At 37.6% G+C, this 25,497-nt stretch overlaps 1 protein-coding gene and 1 pseudogene across 1 annotated transcript in view; one reads left to right on the top strand and one right to left on the bottom strand.

The window, feature by feature from the left end:
- LOC111150809 (axonemal dynein light chain domain containing 1) overlaps nucleotides 1-25,497 on the bottom strand; it is a 95,585-nt gene that overhangs the window by 48,432 nt on the left and 21,656 nt on the right. The window contains exons 10-13 of the mRNA XM_022508421.1: nucleotides 12,571-12,711; nucleotides 11,777-11,881; nucleotides 1,942-2,062; nucleotides 314-415 (exon numbers count right to left, since the gene is read on the bottom strand). Of these exons, the coding sequence (XP_022364129.1) occupies nucleotides 314-415; nucleotides 1,942-2,062; nucleotides 11,777-11,881; nucleotides 12,571-12,711 (469 nt within the window). The remainder of the gene's footprint in view (nucleotides 1-313; nucleotides 416-1,941; nucleotides 2,063-11,776; nucleotides 11,882-12,570; nucleotides 12,712-25,497) is intronic.
- LOC111150621 lies at nucleotides 18,028-23,427 on the top strand (annotated as a pseudogene).

Here is a 25,497-nt window from a genome sequence, read left to right on the forward strand (position 1 = left end):
TGGATCAAGAATACCACTACATCAATGAACACAGCTACTTACATTTTTCAGTTTAAATACTAACAAATAGAATAAGTCTATAAATAATATTTGCACTATTATTAACTTAGAGAAATTATTTAAATTGCTTTAATTAGGCTAGAAGACAAATACAAAGAAGAGCATTTATTCACATTTCCTTAGATTTTTCATTCCACTCACAATTAAGTGCAAATACAAAACTGTATTTAAAATTTACAAACTTAGCAAAGTCTTCTTATACCCTCAAAGGCTAGAGTCTCTTTTCTTATAATGTAAGTGAATTGAGCTTTACCTTGGTTGACAGCAGTATGATGAAATGCTTAGTATATTTATTCCAACCTTTTTCATTGAGGTAAAGTCTTTTGGCCAATATGACTCTATTTTTTTCAATTACCTATTTGAAAAAAGTACTAAAATGAGGAATCTAAGACATTAATAAACCACTGTGATTTATTAAACCCAAACCAATTTCAAATATCAATTTTTCATTGAATCACTAATTCAGTCACAATCTTTTGTTTAAATCATGAGCTAATCTTAATCATAAATTCATGTTTTCTAAACCTACTAAACTGAAATCAAACTGAAGTATACAGCAGAGGTTCTCAAGCAGTCTGATCTCAAAACCCCTTCGTACTCTTAAAAATTAGTGAAGACTCCAAAGAACTTTCATTTATATGCATTATATCTACTTGATATTCTCTGTATTGAAACTTAAAACAAAAATTATTTAAAATATATATTTGTTAATTCACTTAAACGTAACAATAAATCCAATATATATTAACATAAATAGTATTTTGATGCACTCATATGCAAATGAGAGTGAAAAAGGCAAATAACATCTTAATATTATGATGAAACTAGTTTTCACCTAATGAAAGGGTCTCACGTATCCCCAGCAGGTCCTTGGACCATATTTTGAGAACCACCAGTACATCGAATCAATTATATAGTCATTTAATGAACGACTGTTCTAGACACCGTGCATATAGCCATGAACAAAAGAGACAAAGTTCTTTTTTTAGGGAAGTGACATTCTAGCTATCACTCATTTCCTATTGGAAAGGACTTTAGGGATGAGCTAACACAAAGCCTCCACAAATTCAAAGTATTTTTCCACAGAAACCACTACAAGGGGTCAGTTCTCTATTTAAAATACTTCTAGAGTGGAGAAACTTACTTGTCTTCTTTATTCCACTGAACAGGACTACCTCTAAAAATATATAATACATTTACTATCATGATTGTTTCCTCTTGACATGGCATTTTAAAATTCTGCATCAGGATGAAACATTATATCCTAGATGAGATCTGACTATTCCAGAGGAAAATGAGACAGAAATTTGAATCTGGTGATGGTCATAATGTGCTGTTAATTCTTAGTAAACATCACATCCCAAGTGTGAGAATAGGCAACCAACCAGCAAACATTTCAAAAAATAGAATATTGTGGACTATGATACTTCCCTAAAGTATTATATTAGTGGCCCACAGACTGCCAAATTTTAACTCATTTGTCATCTTGGATGCCAAGGTAATAGAACCAAAATCATATACTCCTAATATGGTTACACTGTGTAAAAAAATACAAACAACTTTTCTAGTTTATTATTAGCATAAATTAAAGTTAAAGTTTTAACCTTTTCACAAACAACAGAAAAAGAATTCTTGCTCATACTTCATAGATTCTGGTGAGAAAAAGATCCCTTAACTTGGCAATAGCCAGGTACTTAATAGAGAAGAAACAAAAGAAAAAAAATGTAACTTTCCTTTTTCAAGGCCCATAATAGCTACATTATTCACAAATTAAATATACATCCTCATTTTTAAAATTTTTGTCTAGATTATTGAAAATTGTAAAACAAAACTTTATTCAGTCAAAAAAGAAGTCTGAGTTATGATTCCAGAGGAACCAACCTTTAGGGCCAGTTCATATGTGGCTGAGCTCCAAAGATCTCTTTCTGCCATTAACTGTTTAATATCACTCTCCATCCTTCCTCTTTGCAATGTGTATAAGTCATGGTATTCTTCTACAACCCTAAAAGAAAAATTAAAAAGTATAGACAGACTTTGTTTTTGAGAAGTCACATTTATTGGATAATTATTATGATATTAGACATTTAAAAAAACAACTTTGTTCTACAATAGGCAGTTTGTTCCTTTAAAAGTTATCATAAAGTAATTATGTATTAATAAAGTATTAATACCACTAATACCAAGTAAAATAGAAGAAAAAAACAGTCACATTTCATTTCAAGTAAAAAATTACATATATTGTTCCTGCTCTGAGCTCTTTTCTTCATATTGTTTATTCACTAGAATTTTCACAACATGGTATTCCAATAGAATAACAGCAGTATATCTAATTTTAAAAATCTGAATACAAAATAGAACTAGGGTTCTTTTTAATTTTTTTAAAGATTTTATTTATTTGTTTCATAGAGAGAAATCACAAGTAGGCAGAGAAGCAGGCAGAGCGAGAGGGGCAAGAAGGCTCCCCACTGAGCAGAGAGCCTGATGTGGGTCTTGATCCCACAACTCTGAGATCATGACCTGAGCAGAAGGCAGAGGCTTAACCCACTGAGCCACCCAGGCGACCAAATTAGGGTTCTTTATTAAAGACAAAAAAACAGTAGTTATGAGCCACTATACTTTTAAATTACATATAATGAATATGATTTAAAGAAATTCTCTACCAACCAGCTAAAAGATTAAGTATAATCAAGTAAGTACCTTTTTCCTAACTATCTTTTCTTCATGTTTACCAGAATATACATTTTCCTTCTAACTTACACTAAAGCTTAGAATTAAATTAGAATTAAAAGTGTTTCTGAGATTAAATACAAAGTTGTTGTACAAGCCATCTGAAACACCTCCTCCCAAGGAATATTAACTTGCAACAAGAATTAAAGGCCCAATACAGAAATTCTGCAAAGTGGCAGAATATAAAATCAATGCACAGAAATCAGTTGCATTTCTATACACTAACAATGAGACAGAAGAAAGAGAAATTAAGGAGTGGATCACATTTACAACTGCACCAAAAACCATAAGATACCTAGGGATAAACCTCACCAAAGAGGCAAAGAATCTGTACTCAGGAAACTACAGAATATTCATGAAAGAAATTGAGGAAGACACAAAGAAATGGAAAAACATTCCATGCTCATGGATTGGAAGAACAAATATTGTGGGTTTTTTTTTTTAAGATTTTATTTATTTATTTGAGAGAGAGAGAGAGAAAGCGCACATGAGCATGAACCAGGGGGAGAGGCAGAGGAAGAAGACGACTCCCTACTGACCAGGGAGCCTGAAGCAAGGCTCAATCCAGGACTTTGGGATCATGACCTGCACCTAACCAACTGAGTCACCCACGTTCCCCAAGAATACTGTTAAAATGTCTATGCTTCCCAGAACAATCTATATATTCAATGCAATCCCTATCAAAATACCATCAAGTTTTTTTCACAGAGTTGGAACAAATAATCCTAAAATTTGTATGGAACAAAAACACCCCAAATAGCCAAAGGAGTGTTGAAAAAGGAAACCAAAGCTGGTGGCATCACAATTCCGGACTTCAAGCTCTATTACAAAGCTGTCATCATTAAGGCAGTATGGTACTGGCAGAAAAACAGACACATAGATCAATGGAACAGAATAGAGAACCCAGAAATGAACGCTTAACTCTATGGTCTACTCATCTTCGACAAAGCAGGAAAGAATATCCAATGGAAAAAAGACAGTCTCTTCAACAAATGATGTTGGGAAAACTGGACAGCCACATACAGGAGAATGAAACTGAACCATTTCCTTAAACCATACACAAAAATGGTCTAAAAATGGATGAAAGACCTCAATGTGAGATAGGAATCTATCAAAATCCTAGAGGAGAACACAGGCAGCAACCTCTGTGACCTTGGCCACAGCAACTTCTTGCTAGATATGTCTCTGAAGGGGAGAGAAACAAAAGAAAAAAATAAACTATTGGGATTTCATCAAGATAAAAAGCTTTTGTACAGCAAAGGAAACAGTCAATAAAATCAAAAGACAACTGACAGAGTGGGAGAAGATATTTTTAAATGTCTTCTTATCAGATATCTTATCAGATAAAGGACTAGTATCCAAAATCCATGAAGAACTTACCAAATTGAACACCCAAAGAACAAATAACCGAATCAAGAAATGGGCAGAAGACATGAACAGACATTTCTGCAAAGAAGACATCCAAATGGCCAACAGAAACATGAAAAAATGCCCAACATCACTAGGCATCAGGGAAATACAAATCAAAACCACAATGAGATACCACCTCACAATAGTCAGAATGGCTAAAATTAACAAGTCGGGAAACGACAGATACTAGTGAGGAAGTAGAGAAAGGGGAACCCTCCTACACTGTTGGTGGGAATGCAAGCTGGTGCAGCCACTCTGGAAAACAGTATGGGGGTTCCTCAAAATGTTGAATATAGAGCTACCCTGTGCCCAGCAATTGCACTACTGGATATCTACCCCAAAGATACAAATGTAGTGATCCGAAGAGGCACCTGTACCCCAATGTTTATAGCAGCAATGTCCACAATAGCCCAACTATGGAAAGAGCCCAGATGTCCACTGACAGATGAATGAATAAAGAAGATGTGGTGTATATATACAACGGAATATTATGCAGCCATCAAAAATGGTATCTTGCCATTTGCAATGACATGGATGGAACTAGAGGGGATTATGCTAAGTGAAACAAGTCAATCAGGAAAAGACAATTATCATATGATTTCATATGTGGAATTTGAGAAAAAAATAAAGGAGCCTAGAAGAAGGGAGGGAAAAATAAAACAAGATGAAACCAGAGAGGGGGAGAAACCATAAGAGACTCTTAATCATAGGAAACAAACTAAGGGTTGCTGGAGGGGAGTGGTTGAGGGGATGGGTTAACTGGGTGATGGACATTAAGGAGGGCATGTGATGTAATGAACACTGGCTGTTATAAATGACTGATGATGAATCACTGAACTCTATCTGAAACTAATAATATACTTTATGTTAATTAATTGAATTTAAATTTAAAAAAAAAATTTTAAGAATTAAAAGCCTGTGGCATAGAATTCTTCTAATTTTGGTGAAAGCCAGGAACCACCAGCATCAGTTCTTGAAAGTCTTCTTTTTGGAGACTTCCATTTGTTCAGAGTAACTAATAAAAAGTAATCAACCTAGGCGTCACATAGGTGAATACACATATGAAAATTCAGGTTATATGCCCTTACAATTTGTGCACATTACTACCTGAAAGTTAGTCACTGATTTTTTTTTCAGGTAGGCTCACACCCAACATACAGCTCAATGCAGGACCTGAACTCAAGACCCCAAGATCAACACCTAAGCTGAGATCAAGAGTTGGACACTTAACTGATTGAGCCACCCAGGCAACCCAGACAGTGATTTTAAAAAGGGAAGACACCTTTTAAAGACCCTTGTTTATAATAGCAAAAGAAAAAATTCAGAAATAACCTCAATGTTCAATAATAAGGGATTGGTCACATAAAATATATGATATAGCTCTATGATGAAAATACTCTGCAACTAATTAAAGATCTTGTTGTTGTTAATACTCTGGTACATGGGAAAATTTTTTCATGTTTTAACATGAGATAACCCAAATGGTAAAATTATACATTCAGTTTGATCTCATGTATATAAAAAATCCATAGAAGTGAAAAAATGAAAAATATATGAAAATATTAATAGTGTTTACTTCTGAGAGAAAGAATTGTGGGTGTTCTTTTTTCCTTACTTGTTTCTATTTTCCTAATTTTCAATAAAATGTTATTATTTTATAAATTTGTTTTTTTAAGATTTTATTTATTTATTTGACAGAGGGAGAGAGATCACAAGTAGGCAGAGAGGCAGGCAGAGGGGAAGGGGGAAGCAGACCCCCCACTGAGCAGAGCGCCGGATGCAGGGCTCAATCCCAGGACCCTGAGATCATGACCTGAGCCGAAGGCAGAGGCTTAACCCACTGAGCCACCCAGGCGTCCCTGTTATTATTTTTAAAAGTATTATTAAAAATTTCTAATCATACACACACAAAATCCATCCTACTTCAGATATTCTCCATTTTCTTCCCCTTTTCTCTGGCTTTAGATGTTCTTATAATGGACATTAGCATAAAAGAAGTTCTAACTTGGAGAGCCTAGGCGGCTCAGTTGGTTAAGTGACTGCCTTCAGCTCGGGTCATGATCCCAGGGTCCTGGGATGGAGCCCTGCATCAGGCTCCCTGCTCAGTAGGAAGCCTGCTTTTCCCTCTCCCTCTGGGCTCTGCCTATTTGTGTCTCTTGCTCTCTCTGTCAAATAAATAAAATAGTTTCTAAAAAGTTCTAACTTATTTTTATTAATTCATTCAATAATTATCTGTTTAGTGCCTACTATATGCCAGATACTATTCAAAACAAAACAAAACAAAACTTTACCCTTATAAAGTTTAGTCAAAAGAGATAATCAACAAATAAAAAAGTAAAACATATTAAGCAGTGATAGTACAATAGATAAAAAAACATCAGGGAAAGGGGACTGAGGGTACAAAATGTATTGTGGTTTCAAATGGAGGGGGCGTAAAGGTCCAAAGGAAGGAGGGAGGAAGCTACACACTGTGGAAAGGAAGAGAAAAGAAAGAAAGAAAGAGGAAAAGGAAAGGAAGAGGATTCCAGGCCCCAAGGTGGGAGTCTGTCTGGTATGTTCAAAGAAGAGCACACAAAGGCAGCAGGTCTGAAATAAAGTGGGAGAAGTCAGAGAAATACTGGTAGGATGAATCTTGTAAACCATTTTTTAAAAACATGGCCCTTTAAGATGGGGAGCTACTGCAGAATTTTGAGCAGAGAGATGACATTATTGGAGTCAAATTTTAAAAGATCAGACTGAAACCACATAGAACTGTAAAGACAGATGGAAATCAAGATGGATGTACTAATGCTTCAGCATTTGTTTGACTCTCTGAGTTGAATGAATATTTCTCGTCCTCGTTCTTGAAGACCCCTCCCCCAGTCACTTGTGCTTCTCTGGGATCCTCTGTTCTGGGAACTTAGTATGAATGTTGAAACCTAGTAACCAGACTCACGGCCGGCACACGCACCAGTCACAAGACAACCTTGAAGACATGAGGAACGTGACTGGCAGCACATACCAGATTCCTAGCGGAACCACCCAGATCCTGTATTTTCCTATAAAACCCCTCAGCCTTTTCCCTGGGGCAGTCCGCAGTTTTGAAGGCATTGGCCTGCTCTGGCCTCCTTTGCCTGGCAATGTAATAAAACTATTGTAAGGGCCCATTTAGCCAGAGCAGCTCCACCTTGGTTGAACAGCCATTTCGTTGTTTATGCAGTAAAACCTACACTGACCCTGCCCCCCTCCCCAGGGGAACTTACTTAAAAGCAAGTCCGGGAAACCAGTAAAATATGGTCGACCAGTCCCTGATAACAGAGCCCAAATACAAGGGCGGGTCAGATCAGGTGGAGATAACAGCTCGAATGCAGGGATGAGGTGGGCCAGGTAGAGACATCCTAGCAGTGGGGCGCGCATACTATCTCCCTAGCTACCAAGGAGGGTGGGCCCCGCCTGTTGGGTGCCTTTTGGGCGCCAATTCTGACCAAGGCTAGTTCAAATAGCTACTATGAGGTGAATTGTAATTCAACTGGCCACCTGTGTGTGACCTACCATGATTGTGCAGCTTTCTCTGTGTGTGGCCAGGCTCAACCACATGGCCTTTGCTCTATAAAAGTTATTCTGTAAGGCAGGGAGGGGTTGCCCTCTCTGTAAGAGGTGGCCCCGAACGGTCGGTTTGTTTCTCGATGCTTGGCTCAAAATAAAGCTTTGCTTGACTTTTTCATTTTATTTATTTATTTATTTATTTATTTATTTATTTTTAAAGATTTTATTTATTTATTTGACAGACAAAGATCACAAGTAAGCTGAGAGGCAGGCAGAGAGAGAGAGAGAGAGAGAGAGAGAGAGAGGAGGAGGAAGCAGGCTCCCTGCTGAGCAGGAAAACCCGATATGGGGCTCGATCCCAGGACCCTGAGATCATGACCTGAGCCGAAGGCAGAGGCCTTAACCCACTGAGCCACCCAGGTGCCCCTTGACTTTTTCGTTTTATATCAGTCTCGTTCCTTTGATTATGGACCTAACACTATCATTCCTCTTTCTCCCCAAACTCGGTCTTTGCATTGTACTTTAGCCCTGGGGCACAGAGGTCGGTTTTGGACAACAGTCTTGGCTGGTGTGTGAAGAGACGACGGTGGTGTATGGGCAGAAGTAGAAGGCGGGTCAGAGGTTACAGCAACATGGCAGGCAAGAGATGCGAATGTCAGGAAGGGAAGCAGGGAGGACTCTGTATATGTAGTAAAAGGTGACTCTGCCACTGGAGAGGTGAGACGTGAGAGAAAGAAGGGGATCAAGAAGGACTCCAAGAGTTTTGGCCCCAGAAACTGGAAGGATGGAGTTGCCATTAACTGAAATGAGATGAGGGGGAGAGGAGTAGTTTTAGGGAAAAGAACAGGAATTCAGTTTGGGAATGTTACGCATCTAAGTAGAAGGGGGGAGGCTGTTGAATATTAAGTCTGGAATTCAAAGAGAAGATTGAAACTGGGCATACAAATTTGTGGAGAAGGGCAAAGCTCTAGATACATATTTGGGGTTTTTTGTCTTGTTTCATTTCGTTTTAAGATTTTATTTATTAGAGAGAGAGAGACAGTGAGAGAGGGAACACAAGCGCGGGGAGTGGGAGATGGAGAAACAGGCTTCCTGCTGAGCAGGGAGCCTGATGCACTCCATCCCAGGACCCTGGGATCATGACCTGAGCCGAAGGCAGATGTTTAACGACTGAGCCACCCAGGCGCCCCTGTAGATACGTATTTGTGAGCTGAGAATATACAGGTTGAGGACACTGAAAGCCAGGAAACTAAAGAGATTCATTTAGTCAGAGAATATAGATATAGAAACGATCCACAGAATGAACTCTCTACCATTTAGAAATTGGTGAAATGAAAAAGAATCTGCAAGAGATATCAGTAAGAAGAAGAGAGTAAAGTAGGAGGAAACTAGGAGAGTGTAATATACTGAAAGACATTGTTTCAAGCAACAGCAAGTGATCAGTTCTGATAAATGCTGCCAGTAAGTTAAAAGGGACTTGAGAAGCGACCTTTGGATTAAGCAACATGAAAGTCACTAGTGACTTTGACAAGTGTGCTTTGGTGGGGTGGGGGGAGTGAAAGCCTGACTGGAGTGGGTTCAAGTGACAAAGGGAGGACCAGGAGTAGACACAGTGAATGTGACAACTTTTTTTTTTTTTTAAAGATTTTATTTATTTCTTTGACAGAGACAGATCAGAAGTAGGCAGAGAGGAAGGCAGACAGAGGAGGAAGCAGGCTCCCTGCCGAGCAGAGAGCCCGATGTGGGACTCGATCCCAGGACCCTGAGATCATGACCTGAGCTGAAGGCAGAGGCTTTAACCTACTGAGCCACCCAGGTGCCCCATGTGACAACTTTTTGATGAAAATTATTATAAGCGGGGAGGGAGGTGGAAATGGGGCCATAGCTAGAAGGGGATATGCGTGTGGTCCTAAGAGACTTAGGAGTCTTTTTTGTTTTTTGGTTCTTGTTTTTGAGATGGGAGTACTTATAGCGTATTTGTATACTATTGGGACTAATCTGGAGAAGAGGGAAAAATTAATGATATGGGAGAAACAGGGAATATTTGCTGAAAATATCTTGAGTAGGTATGAGGTGATGGAATAATACACAAATGGAAAGACTGGCCTCAGAGAGGAAGAGAGAGTTTGTCCCCAGTAAAAGATGGGCATGTGCACCAGATGAGCACAGATGCAGGTGGGTGGGTACATGGAGGGGTGAGAGCTTGAGTTCTCTTCTGTTCGCTTCTACTTTTTAGAAAGCAAGGTCATCAGCTCAGAAAAAGGATGGAGAGATACTATTAGAAGAATGAGGATAGAAGACAAAGTATAAAATAGTTTTCTACTAAGACCAGAAGGGTGAATCATCTACAGAAAACAGCTGTATAATCAGTACATGAAAAAAGATCAAGGTACCCTTCTCATTCTAGTAAGAAATAAAACAGAATAAAAGTTAAGAATATATCCCTGAATTTAGATTTTGTATACATTTGTGGTTTTCTTGACATTAAAAAAAAAAAAGACAGTTACTCTTTGACACATCGTTTTAAAAAGCAGACTATGCTGAATTAAAAGGATCCTAAAACAAGATATAATGTGTGGCCCTATATTGGATACTCATTCGGACAACCCAATGTAAAATATATTTTAGGAATAACTGGGAAGTTTTGAATATGACCTGGGTATCTTGGAAAGTGAAACTTAACTCAAATAGGTGGACTTCTGACTAAAAAAAAAAAAAAGGCTATATAACGGTATATACAGTACAATTTAAAAACAATGCATGTGTGCACACATACATAGGGGAAAAAAGGATATACACTAAAGCATGTATAGCAGTAATCTATGGGTGGTGAAACTGATATTTTTAATTCATTTTTGCTTGTTTGTATTTCTACTACAAGGCACATAAAATGCTTCTATGATAGCATAATATTATTTTTAATCAATAAAATAAGAAAAATTAAAAATCAGATATATCATTTGATAATATATCCAAGAGATTCCTAGTAATCAGAACTCTAACTGAACATGAAATAGAGTAAAGGTCAGCAAACTACAGCCTGTGGGTTTAAACAGAACCTGCCACTTGTGTTTTGTATAGAATACAAGCTAAGAATTTTAGATTTTTAGTTTTTATATTTTAAATGGTTAAAAAAGCAATAGGATAACAGTATTTGGGGACACATGTAAAGGTTTATACCTTCACATTTCAGTGTCAGTAAATAAAGTTTTATTGGAACACAGCCATGTTTTGGTATCGCCCTTGCCTGCTTTTATAATGTAGTAGCACACATTAGGAAGGCAGAGTTGATTGAGTAGTTGCTTCAGAAACCGTATCTCACCACCTGACCCTTCACAGGAAAAGTTTGCTAACCTCTAAAATAGGATAAAAACATTAGGATCGGGGGCGCCTGGGTGGCTCAGTGGGTTAAGCCGCTGCCTTCGGCTCAGGTCATGATCTCAGGGTCCTGGGATCGAGCCCCGCATCGGGCTCTCTGCTCAGCAGGGAGCCTGCTTCCTCCTCTCTCTCTACCTGCCTCTCTGCCTGCTTGTGGTCTCTCTCTGTCAAATAAAAAAAAAAAAAAAAAAAAATCTTTAAAAAAAAAAAAACATTAGGATCATAATAGATTTATTAAAATCTTAAAAAGAACTAGACTCACACTAATTAGGAAAACACAAACAAAAACCAGATACCTTTTCATACCCTTTGGACTGATAAAAGATATGGACAAAGGGGAAATCTCATGCACTGATGAGAGGATATACCGGTTTGACTACTTTGTAGAGCATTTGGCAACATCCTAGCAAGACAAGGCCATGCAGAGCCTATGACCCAGTAATTCCACTTCTAGGGATACACCCTTGGAAAATTCACACAAGAAGACCCTAATGAGATGTGTATTAAACAGTGCCTGAGGAGTTAGTAAATATATTGATTAAAAGATCCTTGTATATATATTAACTCCTCCAGGCACTGTTGTAATAAAAAAGTTCAAATGTTTCTATAAAATTTTGTTTCTTCAAATAAGGTGTGAAGCATGTATGACATAAGGGCTAACATCTGGTTAACTCACCTGGCATTCTTTTCAGCATCTAAAAGAGCTTGCGCCAAATCCTTGTGTGCCTTCTCTGTTTCCTTTGTTAATTTCATATCATGTGCACGAACCAGACATAGCTCCCTGAAATAGAGCAAAGAAATTTTATATCCATAGTTGAAGAGTTCCGGAAAGTTTCTACCCAGGAAATCCGATTTATACTCGGGAATCTTCTCAGTTATGTGTACATTTCTTCCTAGTTTTTACACCTTGTAAACCAAATCAAGAAATCTAGTGTCCATTTAGATGGAATTATTGCCAGTGGAATCCAGTTAGCTGGAAAGGGCCGAAAGATTATGTGAAAGATCTTCTCAAATTGGATGAAGGCAGATGCTAATAGGCAAGGCCACCAGGCTGCTCTATCCTACCTTCTGACATGCCTATCTTACCCTCTTCATTCTTGCTACCAATCATCTTGACTCAGGTTACATGAGCACTAACCTTGACTGCTATGTAACGCTTATCCTCTTTTGGATTTAAACCTTAACATCTGTAATCATGGCACTGCTCTGTAAACATGATTAAGATCAATATCTCAATTCTGGAGAAAGAACAGGAATTGTCTCCCTATCAAACATACATAGAGCCCTAGTTTTGTGTTAATCTGTGTAACCCAGGTCTCTACTTCTACATCTAGTCCTTTCCGTTCTCTTCCTAAACCCCCCAAAAGAAAAAAAGAGTCCTCTCTTTTAACCATTCTACTCGTATTTTTATTCTCTTCAGAGACACGGTTTTGACTTGTGTCTTGTGTTTGAGATAATCACAGATTTTACCTGGTCAGTTCTTCAATAACATTCTTAAAATTGTACAGCTCTTCTAGAATGCGCTGGTCCATCATTCGCTGAGTTACCAAGTCTTTGTAGAAATCAATCATCTGTCTGGCAATTTGGTCAAGCATTTGTACATACCGCTCTCTGCATGAGGAAGAAAACAAGGTATCATGCAAAAAAAGGAAAAGAGAGCCAGAAAATATATGAAAGAAAAAGTAATGTTAGGGAAAGCAATAGTAGATACTCATAAAAGATATGCAAGAAGAACAAAATAGGAAAAGAAAGGGATCTAACATGTATATTCCTGCCATGCTCACACAAGCGAATAAACTGTGGAAGATTTTAAGCAGAGTCATAATCATTTGGAATGTAATGTCTGAGATGTAAAGCAAGAGGAGGAATCCTTTTATACCTCCTCCTAAATTATAAACTCTATGAGGATAGAAAGCATGTCTTATTTATTTATATAGAATGGGATTTTTTTATAAATAGTTGAATTAATGAGTAAAACCACTTTTCCCAAGTTGTTTAAATGTCAAAAGACACCAACTGTTCAAAAATGAATAAAGACCCTAAATCAAAAGAAGCCATTTCTTTCAGTTTCAAATAAAACTAAATATTTGGAAGTGATTACAAATGAAAAATTACAAATACCATTCTAAAGCAATCTTTCTTTATATTAAAAGTGATCTAGGTGTTATATCCTAAGCCTGAGACTGGCAATATATAATATTTTTGAATTGGAATGGCCATTTAGTTTAATATCTCACCCATAATAGAAAGAATTATCCAGGCTTTGCTCAAACACCTAGAGTCACGGAGAGTTTGTCAGTTTGATATGCAGTTCATATACTGGAAATATCAATTTTAAACACACCTTCTTTAGGACTTCCCCTCCTGGAAATACAAGGACAAAATAATCTGAAGGGTCTTCTTATTACACTACAACTAGATCCATGACAGAGCATACTTTCGGAAGCATTATTGGGCTTGCAAGTAAAGCACAGATGTCTCCAGGGGCAACAAACAAAAACTATAAACAAGATACAATAAGCTAAGAAAGGATTGGGAAATGGTAATCAGTGTTCACTAGGCAAACCCAAGTCATGTTGCCCCAGTGAAAATAGTAACATTGGGTGGAAAGGGTAAGATGGCAGAGTAGGAAGATTCTGAACTCACATTGTCCCATGGACATACCAAGGCTGCTACTACATACAGTGCAACTTACTCTGCAAAAGACCAGAAGATGAGCAGAACAGTACTTCCAACAGTATTTCCACTTTATATAAAGATATAAATAAAAACCTACATGAAGAAGGGTAGGAGGGGCAGAGAGAGAATCAAGAACTAAATCCCTGGTGTGGAGACCCACAAGCAGGGATATCACAGGTGTGGAGGTCCCTGCACAACCTGCCCACCCTGGCAACTGTGTCTTCCAAAGTGACTACTGTTGTATCACACCCAGCAGGTATCACACCCAGCAGGCATGCCTCCAAAGTGAGTCCTACCCCAGGGAGAGAAGGAGTCAGCCCCACCCACTGCCATGCCTACAACAGTCCCGCTGAACCTCACAGCTGGCCATGCCAGGAGCCAGCCCCACCTACCTACAGTGCACCCACAGCAGTTATGGCCCAATCAAGAAGGTTCACACAGTTCACACAGGGGTCATCCCTGGAGCACCTAATTCTGGAGACCAGCAAGGACTGCATTACTGGGTCCCACAAGATGCCTTCTACATAAGGTCACTCATTTGAGACCAGGAGACATAGCTGACCTACTTAATACATACAAACAAATACAGACTTAAACAAAACAAAGAGAGAGAAGAACATGTTCCAAACAAAACAATAAGACAAAACTGCAGAAAAATAACTAAACGAAACAGAGATAAGCAACCTACCTGATAATGAGTTCAAAGTAATGGTCATTTAAGATGCTTGGGAGAAGAGTGGATGAACTGATTATGAATTTCAACAAAGACAGAAAATTAAAATTTTTTAAAAATGAAGCTGAAGAATAACTGAAAAGAAATATACACTAAAGGGAATCCAAAGCAGATAAGAGGATGCAAAATGGCTTAGAGATCTACAGACGAGGTAGTGAAAATCATCTGAGGTGAACAGCAAAAAGAAAAAAGAATTTAAAAAATGAGGACAGGGTAATGGACCACTAGGCAACATCAAATGCACTAACATTCACATTATAGGGGTCTCAGAAGGAGGAGAGAGAAAGGGGCAAAAAACTGATTTGAATAAATAATAGCTCAAAACTTCTGTAATCTGAGGAAGGAAACAGACATCCAGATCCAGAAAACACAAAAAAAAAAACCAAAAAAGATGAACCCAAAGAGGTTTGTACCAATGCACATATTAATTAAAATGCTAAAAACTGAAGAAAAAGAGAATATTAAAAACAGCAAGAGAAAAACAACTAGTTATGTACAAGAAAACACCCATAAGTGTAGTAGATGACTTTTCAGCAGAAACCCTGCTAGCCAACAGGAGTGACTTGATATATTCAAAGTGCTGAAAGGAAAAAACTGACAACCAAGCATAGTCTACCTGGTAAGGTTATCATTCAGAACTGAAGGAGAGCTAAAGAGACAAACAAAAATTAAAGGAATTCATCACCACTAACCCGGCCTTACAAGAAATTTTAAAGGGACTTCTTTAACCAAAAAAGGAAGGGCCACAAGTAGAAGTTAGAAAATTATGAAGTAAAAAAAATGGTAAAAGCAAGCATATGCTAAAGGCAATATACCTTGGTAATATACCAATCACTTATAAAGTAGAATTAAGGTTAACAACAAAAGCAATAAATCAATTATATCTATAATAATTAACTAAGGAATATATAAAATTAATTAAGGAATATATAAAATATAAAAATGTCAAACAGGATGTCAAATACATAAAGGGCTGCGTGGGGAGTTTTAATTTAAACAACTGTCACCTGCCTCCTTAGCGCAGTAGGAATCGCGTCAGTCTCATAAACTGTCAAGTTAAAGTAGACTATTAATGGGGCACCTGGGTGGTTAAGATGGTTAAGCATCTGCCTTCAGCTCAGGTCATGATCTCCTGGTCCTGGAGGTCAGAATCTCCTGGTTCCATGTCAGGATCCTGGCTCAGTGGGGAATCCATGGGGACTCTGCTTCTCCTTCTGCCTCTCTGCCCCTGATCACACTCTCTCTCTCAAATGAATAAAAAAAAATCTTTTAAAACAATAAATAAATAAAATAAAATAGACTGTTAAGGGGAACCTGGGGCTCACTTGGTTAAGTGTCAGACTCTTGATTTTGGCTCAGGTCAGGATCTCAGGGTTGTGAGATTGAGTCTTGTGTGAGCCTGCTTAAGATTCTCTCGTGCTCTCTCTCTCTGTCCCTCCCCTGCTCACAGGCACAGGCACATGCTCTCTCTTAAATAAATAAATAAATCAGACTATTAAATAAAAAGGTCTTTTTTTTTTAAATTTTATTTAGTTATTTGACAGAGCAAGAGAGCACAAGCAGGGAGAGCAGCAGAGGGAGAGGGATCATGACCCAAGCCAAAGACAGACCCTTAACCAAGTGAGCCACCCAGGTTTATATATAAACCTCATGGTCATCACAGATCATGATCTCAGGGTCATGAGATTAAGCCCCATGTCAGGCTCTGCACTGGGCATGAAGCCTGCTTAAGATTCTCTCTCTCCCCCTCTCCCTCTGCCTCTCTCTTGCTCAGGAGCACACACATGTTCTCTCTCAAATAAATAAATAAATATTTAAAGTAAATAAATAAATAAATACCTGTTAAATACATAGGGTATTACAGATAAACTTCATGGTAACCACAAACCAAAAACCTCTAATAAATAGGGGTGCCTAGGTCGCTCAGTCATTAAGCATCTGCCTTCATCAGCTCAGGTCCTGATCCTAGGTTCTGGGATTGAGAACCACATTGGGCTCCCTGCTCGGCAGGAAGTCTGCTTCTCTCTCTCCCACTCCCCCTGCTTGTTTTCCTGTTCTCGCTGTCTGTCTCTCTGTCAAGTAAATAAATAAAATCTTTTAAAAAACAAAAAAACTATAATAAATACATAAGAAACCATAAAGAGAAAGGAATCCAAGCACAATACTAAAGAAAATCATCAAATTGCACTAGAAGAAAGGAACAGAGAAGAACTATAAAAAGAACCAGAGGGTGCATGGCTGGCTCAGTCAGTAAGCATGCAACTCTTGATCTCGGGGATCTAAGTTTGAGCCTCATGTTAGGTGTAGAAATAAAATTAAAATCTTTGGGGCACCTGGATGGCTCTGCCTTCTGGGTTAAGCCTCTGCCTTCAGCTTGGGTCATGATCTCGGGGTCCTGAGATTGAGCCCCACATAGGGCTCTCTGCTCAGCGGGGAGCCTGCTTCCCTTCCTCTCTCTCTGCCTGCTTCTCTGTCTACTTGTGATCTCTCTGTCTGTGAAATGAACAAATAAAATCTTAAAAAATAAATAAATAAATAAATAAAATCTTTGGGGAAAAAAAAGAGTTAGAAACAATTAATAAAATTGCAATAAGTACAAACATACCAATAATTACTTTAAATGTAAATGAATTTATTTTGGTTCTAACCAAAATAAATAAATAATAAATACAATAAAATAGAAGACTCTGATATGCTGCCTACAAGAGACTCACTTCAAATACAAAGACATATACAAAATGAAAGAGAAGGGATGGAAAAGGGTATTCCATGCTAATGGAAGTGAAAAGAAGCTATGGTAGCGATACTTATATCACACAAAATAGACTTTACAACAACGAACATAACAAGGGACAAAGAACAGCATTACATAATGATAAAGGGAAAAATTCAACAAGAGGATACAGCAATTTATTTCTCAACAAATTCAACAACCTAGAAGTACAATCTTCCCAGACTCAAGCAGGAAGAAATAGAAAATCTAAACAGATTAATTACTAGTAATTAAATTGAATCAATAAACAAAAAAAAAATCTCAAAATCAACAGAAGTCAGGATCAGAGGTGAATTCTACCAAACATTTAAAGAAGAGTTAATATCTATTCTTAAACTATTCCAAAAAATGAAAATGGAAGAACTGTTTCAAATTCATTTGATAACAGCAGCATTACCCAGATAGCAAAACCAAAAACACCACAAAAGAAAAAGAAAAGAAAATTAGAAGCCAATATCCCTAAGGAACATATATATAAAAATCCTCAGCAAAATATTAGCAAACTGAATTCAACAATACATTAAAAGGATCATCCACCACAATCAAGTGCGATTTATTCCAGGAATGCAAGGATGGGTCAATATCTACAAATCAGTGTGATACACCACATCAACAAAATGGAGGATAAAACGATATACGGTTATCTCAATAGATGCAGAAATATCATTTGGCAAGTTCAACATCCATTCACGATAAAATCTCTCAACAAAATGATATAGAGGGAATAAAACTCAATATAATAATGGCTATCTATGACAAACCCACAGCTAACATACTCAGTGGTGAAAAGGTGAAAGCTTTTCTCTAAGATCTCTAACAAGACAAGTGTGTTTACTCTTACCACTTTTATTAAACATAGTACAAGAAGTCCTAGCCATAGCAATCAGACAAGAAACAAAAACAAAGGCACCCAAATTAGTAAGGAAGAAATAAAACTGTCACTATTTGCAAATGACATAATACTAAATATAGAAAACCCTAAAGATTCCACCAACTATTAGAATAAATGAACTCAGCCAATTTGCAGGATATAAAATTAATATACAGAAATGAGTTGTATTTTTATATACTAATAAACAAGCAGAAAGAGAAATTAAGAAAACAATCCTATTTACAATTGCTCCAAAATTACAAAATACCAGGAATAAATTTTACCAAGGAGGTAGAAGACCTATATTATAAAAACTGTATGATACTGATGAAAAAAATTAAAAAGTAACACAAACAAATAGAAAGATATACCCTGTCATGGATTGGAAGAATTAATATCATTAAAATATCCATTTTGCCCTAAGCAATCTACAGATTCAATGAAATCTCTATCAAAATACTAACAACGGGGAGGCCTGGGTGGCTCAGTCAGTTAAGCGTCTGCCTTCATCTTGGGTCATAATCCCCCTCTGCCCTGTTTATGCGCTTGCTCTCTTACTCTCTCTCTCAAATAAATAAATAAAATCTTTTTAAAAATACTAATAATATTTTTCACAGAATTAGAACAAATAATCCTAAATTCATATGGAACTGCAAAAGCCCTGAATAGCCAAAGCAATCTTGAGAAAGGAGAATAAAGCTGAAGGTATCACACTCCCAAATTTCCAGTTATTCTGCAATGCATTAGTAATCACAACCACGTGGTACTAGCACAAAAACAGACACACGGATCAAAGGAATAAAACAGAGAACCCAGAAATAAACCGACATTTATACAGTCAATTAATCTATGACAAAGGAGGCAAGAATACACAATGGGGAAAAGATAGTCTCTTTGATAAGTAGTATTGAGAAAATTGGACAAACATAGCAAAGGAATGAAAGCAGAACACTTTCTTACACCATATACAAAAATTAACTCAAAACTGATTAAAGACTTAAATGTGAGCCCTAAAATCATAAAACTCCTAAAAAAGGGGCACCTGGGTGGCTCAGTGGGTTAAGCCTCTGCCTTTGGCTCAGGTCATGATCTCAGGGTCCTGGGATCGAGCCCCGCATCGGGCTCTCTGCTCAGTGGTGAGTCTGCTTCCTCCTCTCTCTCTGCCTTGCCTCTCTGTCTACTTGTGATCTCTCTCTCTCTGTCAAATAAAATCTTTAAAAAAATAAAACCCTAAAAAATAAAAAATAAGCTATAATCTCTCCAACATCAGTCTTAGCAATATTTTTTTGGATTTATCTCTTCAGAAAAGAGCAACAAAAACAAAAATAAACAAGTGGGACTATACCAAAATAAAAAGTTTTTGCACAGTGAAGGAAATCATCAATGAAATGAAAGGCAATCTACTAAATGGGAGATATTTGCAAATGATACACACAATAAGGAGCTAATATCCAAAAGGCATAAAGAAACCATACAACTTAACACTAATGAAACAATCTGATTTAAAAATGGGCAGAAGGGGCACGTGGTTGGCTCATTCAGTTAAGCATCTGCCTTTGGCTCAGGTCATGATCTCAGTGTTCTAGCATCGAGCCCCGCATCAGGCTCCCTGCTCTTGGGAAGCCTGTTTCTCTCTGTCCTCCCCACTCATGTGCTCATTCTCTCTCTCTCTCTCATATAAACCAATAAATAAATCTAAAGAAAGAAAGAAAAAAGAAAGAAAGAAATTGGCAGAAGACATGAATAGACCCTTTTCAAAAAATACATACAGATGTACAAAAAGCACATGAAAATATGTTCAACATCACTAAATCATAAGGGAAATGTACATCAAAACCACAATGAGACATCACCTCACACCTGTCAGGATGGCTAGACTCAAAAAGACCCAAAATAACAAGTGCTGGTGAGGATGTGGAGAAAAAGGAACCCTCAAGCATTGTTGGTGAGAATGTAAATTGGTGCAGCACTTTGAAAGTAATATGGGGGTTCCTCAAAAAATTAAAAATAAAAATACCATATGATCTAGTAATTCCACTTCTGAATATTTACCTGAAGAACATGAAAATACTAATTTGAAAATATATATGCACTCCTCTATTTATCGTAGCATTATTTGCAAAAACCAAAACATAGAAGCAACCTAAGTATTGAAAGATGAATGGTAAGAGATAAAGAAATGGTGGTGAAAAAAAAATAATTAATTAATTAATTAATTAAAATAAAAAAGAAATGGTGTGTGTATAAAACAATATTATTCAGTCATTAAAAAAAGGAAGTCCTACTATTCATGATATGAATGGACCTAAAGGGTATTGTGCTAGGTGACATAAGTCAGACAGAGAAAGACAAACATCATTTGATTTCATTTATGTGGAATCTAAAAAACAAAACAAAGAAAACAGAAACAGACTCATAAATACAGAGAACAAACTGGTGGTTGCCAGAGGGGAAGGTGTAAAGGACTAGGCAAAACAGCTGAAGGGGACTAAGAGGTACAGACTCCCAGCTATGAAATAAATAAGTCATGAGGATGTAAAGTGCAGCACAGGAAATATAGTCAAAAATATTACATTAACTTTATGGTGACTTATCATGGAGAATATCTCGTAATATATACATAGTTTCAAATCACTATGTTGTACACCTAACACTAATATAATATTGTAGTCAACTATACTTCTATTAAAAATAAATAAATAAATTTTTTAAAAATACCAACATTGAGGGGTACCTGGGTGGCTCAGTCAGTTAAGCTGCCTTTGGCTCAGGTCATGATCCCACGGTCCAGGGATCAAGCCCTGTTTCCGGGCTCCCTGTTCAGCAGGAAATGTGCTTCTCCCTCTCCTTCTGCCCCTCATACCCGACTTGTGCTCTCTCTCAAATAAATAAATAAAATCTTTTAAAAAATAAAAAAATATTTAATTATTTTCAGAGAGAGAGAGAGAGAGAACAATCAGGGGGAAGGGCAGAGGCAGAGGGAGAAGCAGGCTCCCTGCTGAGCAAGGAGCCTGATGTGGGACTCAATCCCAGGACCCTGGGATCATGATCTGAGCCTAAGGCAGATGCTTAACTGACTGAGCCAGCCAGGTGCCTAATAAATAAAATCTTAAAAAAAAAAAAAAATACCAACACTTTGTTCAAGACTAAGCCTTGGACCAGCTTCAAGGTAGAAGACCTGAGTGTTGGACCACTATATGAAGCGAGGATTTCAGAAGGAAGAAAATGGAAATCCTCTGTTCAAGAAGCACCCATGGTTTACAACCTGAGGATTTCATGATTAAGATTAGCCAAATGTTACCTATAAAAGCAAACACTGCAAAATACTCAATTAAATAAATCATCACAAATGAGACTCAGAAGAAACAACAGTCATTTTAGTCACTAGTAGTTTTCATATATTAGAAGTATGAGATTTAAAATATAAAACTATGCAGAAAATGTTTGAGAAATGAAAGACTGAATCTATAAATAAGAAATAAAAAACATATTAACTATGATGAGAAAGATATGGAAACAAACCAACAGAAACCTCTTAGATGGGAAGTCTAATTACTGAATTGTAAAACTCAAAAGATGGGTTTTGGAAAAGATGCACCTCAAGTGGTTTATTATTGTCTTCAGAAAAACTACCTAGAATGCAGCACAGAGACAAGGAGATGGAAATGAGGAAAAAGATATTAAGAGACAAAAAGCATAGGATGAAAGCATCCAGTATAAATCTAATCAGAGTTCCAGAAAGAGAAAACAGAGAAAATGGAAAGCAGACATTTATCGAAGAGATCACCATTGATAATTTTGCAAAACTCATTAAGGATATTAATCTATAATAGGATTGTGGAGTAGAAATAGGTACAGGAAAAAAAAAAAAAAGAATCCAGAGGAACTAAACATACTCTCCTGCATGAAATAACAACCACCAAAAGAAGACAAAGTATGTGGAACAATTTTCAAGACATGTGTGACAGAAAAATTTTCAAGACACTGCACCTAAGGCACTGAAAGAAAGTAATCACTGACCAGAGGTAAAGTAAGCCCTATGATTGTTCAATCTTTTGGACTTGAAAGGACAAAGCACAAGGACAAAGAACCCAGGAGAAAACCAGTGGATTCTGGGTTACGGAGACAGAGCTAAGAGTCTAGGGAGAGAAAGAGGACAGGGAACCAGAGGGAAGAGAGCTGTATAGGAAGATCCTCTGACGGTCTGCAGAGGGTCCTTCTCAAGTATTCAGCTAAGTAATGATCAGAGGATCAATGTGAAGAAACTGTCTGAAGCCAGGGAAGGAGCCCGCTGAAAGGATCAATAACTAAGAGCGTCCAGGATTCACAGGTGGCTCGAAATAGTGCTGGTTCCAACTAGTCAGACTGGAAAAACTTACAATTCATGGGTCATTGGATACAGTACAAAGAAGAGTCTTGCCTAAGTATTCAGAAATAATTAGCTTTAAATTAAGCACCATTCTGGTCCCGCCTAAAGGCCCAAAAGGATCAAATTATTTTCAAGTAGCTTCATCGTGTTTCAGATCAAAGTTCAAGAATATTTTTAGAAATAGAAAAATACACAGCATCTAATAAAACTAAAATTCACAATGCCTGCCATGCAGTCATATTTATTAGTCATGCAAAAAAGTCAGGAAACACATTTATGAAGAGAAAAAAAATTGACCCAGAACTGGCATAAATGTTAGAATTAACAGACACAGATATTAAAAGCTGGAGGAGGTCATTCAGATTCTAGGAAATAGTTTCCATGATCTTGGGTGGCACAGAAAATTGACCTGCCAGAGTTCCAGAGAGAGCCTGAGGAGATTTGCGTACAGAAGTGTCAGCAAACAGCTCACCAGGTACAGGAGCTTGTACTGGTGGAGGACACCTAGCTGCTTCAATTCCCTTGGGAGCCCCCTGGCCCCCTACATAAAGTGGTTTCTGGAGAAGTTAAAGCCTGAAGGTCTCTGCCAGCTCCCGGCTGGGTTTGAGGACAGACTTGCCTGTGTGCTCTACACATCTGTGCTCAGAACCAAGGACCCAAGCAAGCCAGTGCCCCTATTCAGGGGCCAGATCGTGGTGCTCCAAGGCCTCCAGGACTTTGGCTGGGACCCCCGCTTTCAGCCTGATGGATACAAGCAGACATATGCAAAGATGCCCAGAGCTGAGAAGAATGCCGCCTTCCATCACTTCCAGGCCCTGCCTGAGCTACAAAAACACTTTTGCAGCTTGACTTTTCTGGTAGACATTGATGATTGCCCTGGCTGGGGTTCTGGGGAAGACTAGCCTAAAACCTCCCCCATCAGTCAGCACTCCTCCAAGTATTGCCTTCAGGGTTACCACTTCCTAAGAGTGTTGAGACAGCCTCACCAGCCCTGTTTGGAGGAGCAGTTGGCTCTGTTTGGAGAAACTTTGGGTAGGGACATCATTATCTTGACTTTGAGGATTCAATGGTCCCTCCCACAGCTTCCTGACCCGGAATCCTGAAAGGACCTTGGATGTTAAACTGGCCATGTTACGATTGAGGGTTTGGGAAGAACCACACAAACACCCCAGATGTTTTTAAACTGCAGCAAATAAAAATACTGAAAGCACTTGCTTCCAATATAAAATGGATATATCAGCTTTGGGGGAAAAAAAACTATAACTATATTCTCTATATTTGCATTGTTAAGTAGAGACATGGAAGGTATTTTTGAAAAGACCCAAACTGAGCTTTTAGAGATGAAAACTAAAATGTCTGAGTTGAACATCATTGGGTAGATTAGATTAGAAAAGCAGATCAGATACTGCAGAAGAAAAGATTAGTAAACTTGAAGATAGAGCAATAGAAACTATCCAAAATGAACAAAAAGTATTTTTTAAATATGAAAAAATGTTCAAAGCATCAGTGATCCCTGGGACTATCTCATTATTCGTGGCCTGATGTATGAGTAAATGGACTCTCCTGAAAAGGGAGGAGGGCAGAAAAAATACTTGGAAGAAAAACTAGCCAAAAAACTCCTATATTTGATGAAAAACATAAACTCACAAATCCAAAAAGCTCAATGAACACCAAGCACAAGAAATATGAAGAAAATTACACCAAGGTGTATTATAATCAAATTGCTCGAAAGCAATGATATGATGCTCACAACTCAGTGAATTCTACAAAATAATGGTCAGAAAACATTTCAGCAGTTAAAATTGAGGTGTGAGTAAAGCAACCAGTCTGAAAAGACTACCTGCTGAATGATCCCAACTAGATCACATTCTGGAAAAGGAAAAAGTATAGAGACTGCAGAATGATCAGTAGTTTCTGTGGGTTTAAAGGAATGGGAATGGAGGAGGGATGAAAGGTGATAGGTGGGGGCGCCTGGGTGGCTCAGTGGGTTAAAGCCTCTGCCTTCAACTCGGGTCATGATCTCAGGGTCCTGGGATCGAGCCCCACATCGGGCTCTCTGCTCAGCAGGGAGCTTGCTTCCCCCTCTCTCTGCCTGCCTCTCTGCCTACTTGTGATCTCTCTCTCTCTCTGTCAAATAAATAAAATCTTTAAAAAAAAAAAAAAAAGAAAGGTGATAGGTGGGGGGGTTCAGGGTCATGGAACTGTTCTGTAATGATGGTGATACTGCATGAAATCGACACTGACTAATTAGCGTGCTTCCCACATATAGTATATTTCACCAAGAAGATTTGAAAAAACTGGGGATATTTAGCCTGAATAAGGGAATGCATAACAGGGAAAACAAAAATGGCTATTTTCAAATATTTAAAGAGCTATAAGGTAAAAGGAAGAACCAAGTTATTCTGAGTATTTTCACAGTACAAAATGAGGGTTAATGGGTAAATTTATAGGAAAGCAGATTACATTTATATAAAGTAGCTGTTAAATTTTTTTAGTAGGTGAAATTTGATACACAAAGGAATATGTGCAAATGAAGAATCACAGTGATGAAATGACTGTGAACACTTTATAATTTTTTATTGAGATATAATTTATATGTCATAACATTCACCCTTTAAAGTATATAATACTGTTTGGTATATTCAAAAAGTTGTGCAACTATCAGCACTAATTCCAGAGTATTTTCTCATCACCCCCCAAAAAAAATCCTTAATGGTACCTATTAGCAATCACTCTTCCTTTCTCTTTCTCCCAGCCCCTGGCAACTACTAATCTACTTTCTGTCTGGATGTGCCTCTTCTGGACATTTCATATAAATGGAATCTTACAATACTGGAACCTTTCGTGACTAGCTTCTTTCACTTAGTATGTTTTCAGAGTTTATCCTTGTTATATCTGTATCAATACTTCATTCCTTTTTATGATTGAAAAATGTGCAAAATATGCATTTGTCAAAAGCCATAGAATACAAC

This window comes from Enhydra lutris, unplaced genomic scaffold, assembly GCF_002288905.1.
Source record: "Enhydra lutris kenyoni isolate GAN:26980312 unplaced genomic scaffold, ASM228890v2 scaffoldscaffold24, whole genome shotgun sequence".
Lineage (NCBI taxonomy): Eukaryota > Metazoa > Chordata > Mammalia > Carnivora > Mustelidae > Enhydra > Enhydra lutris.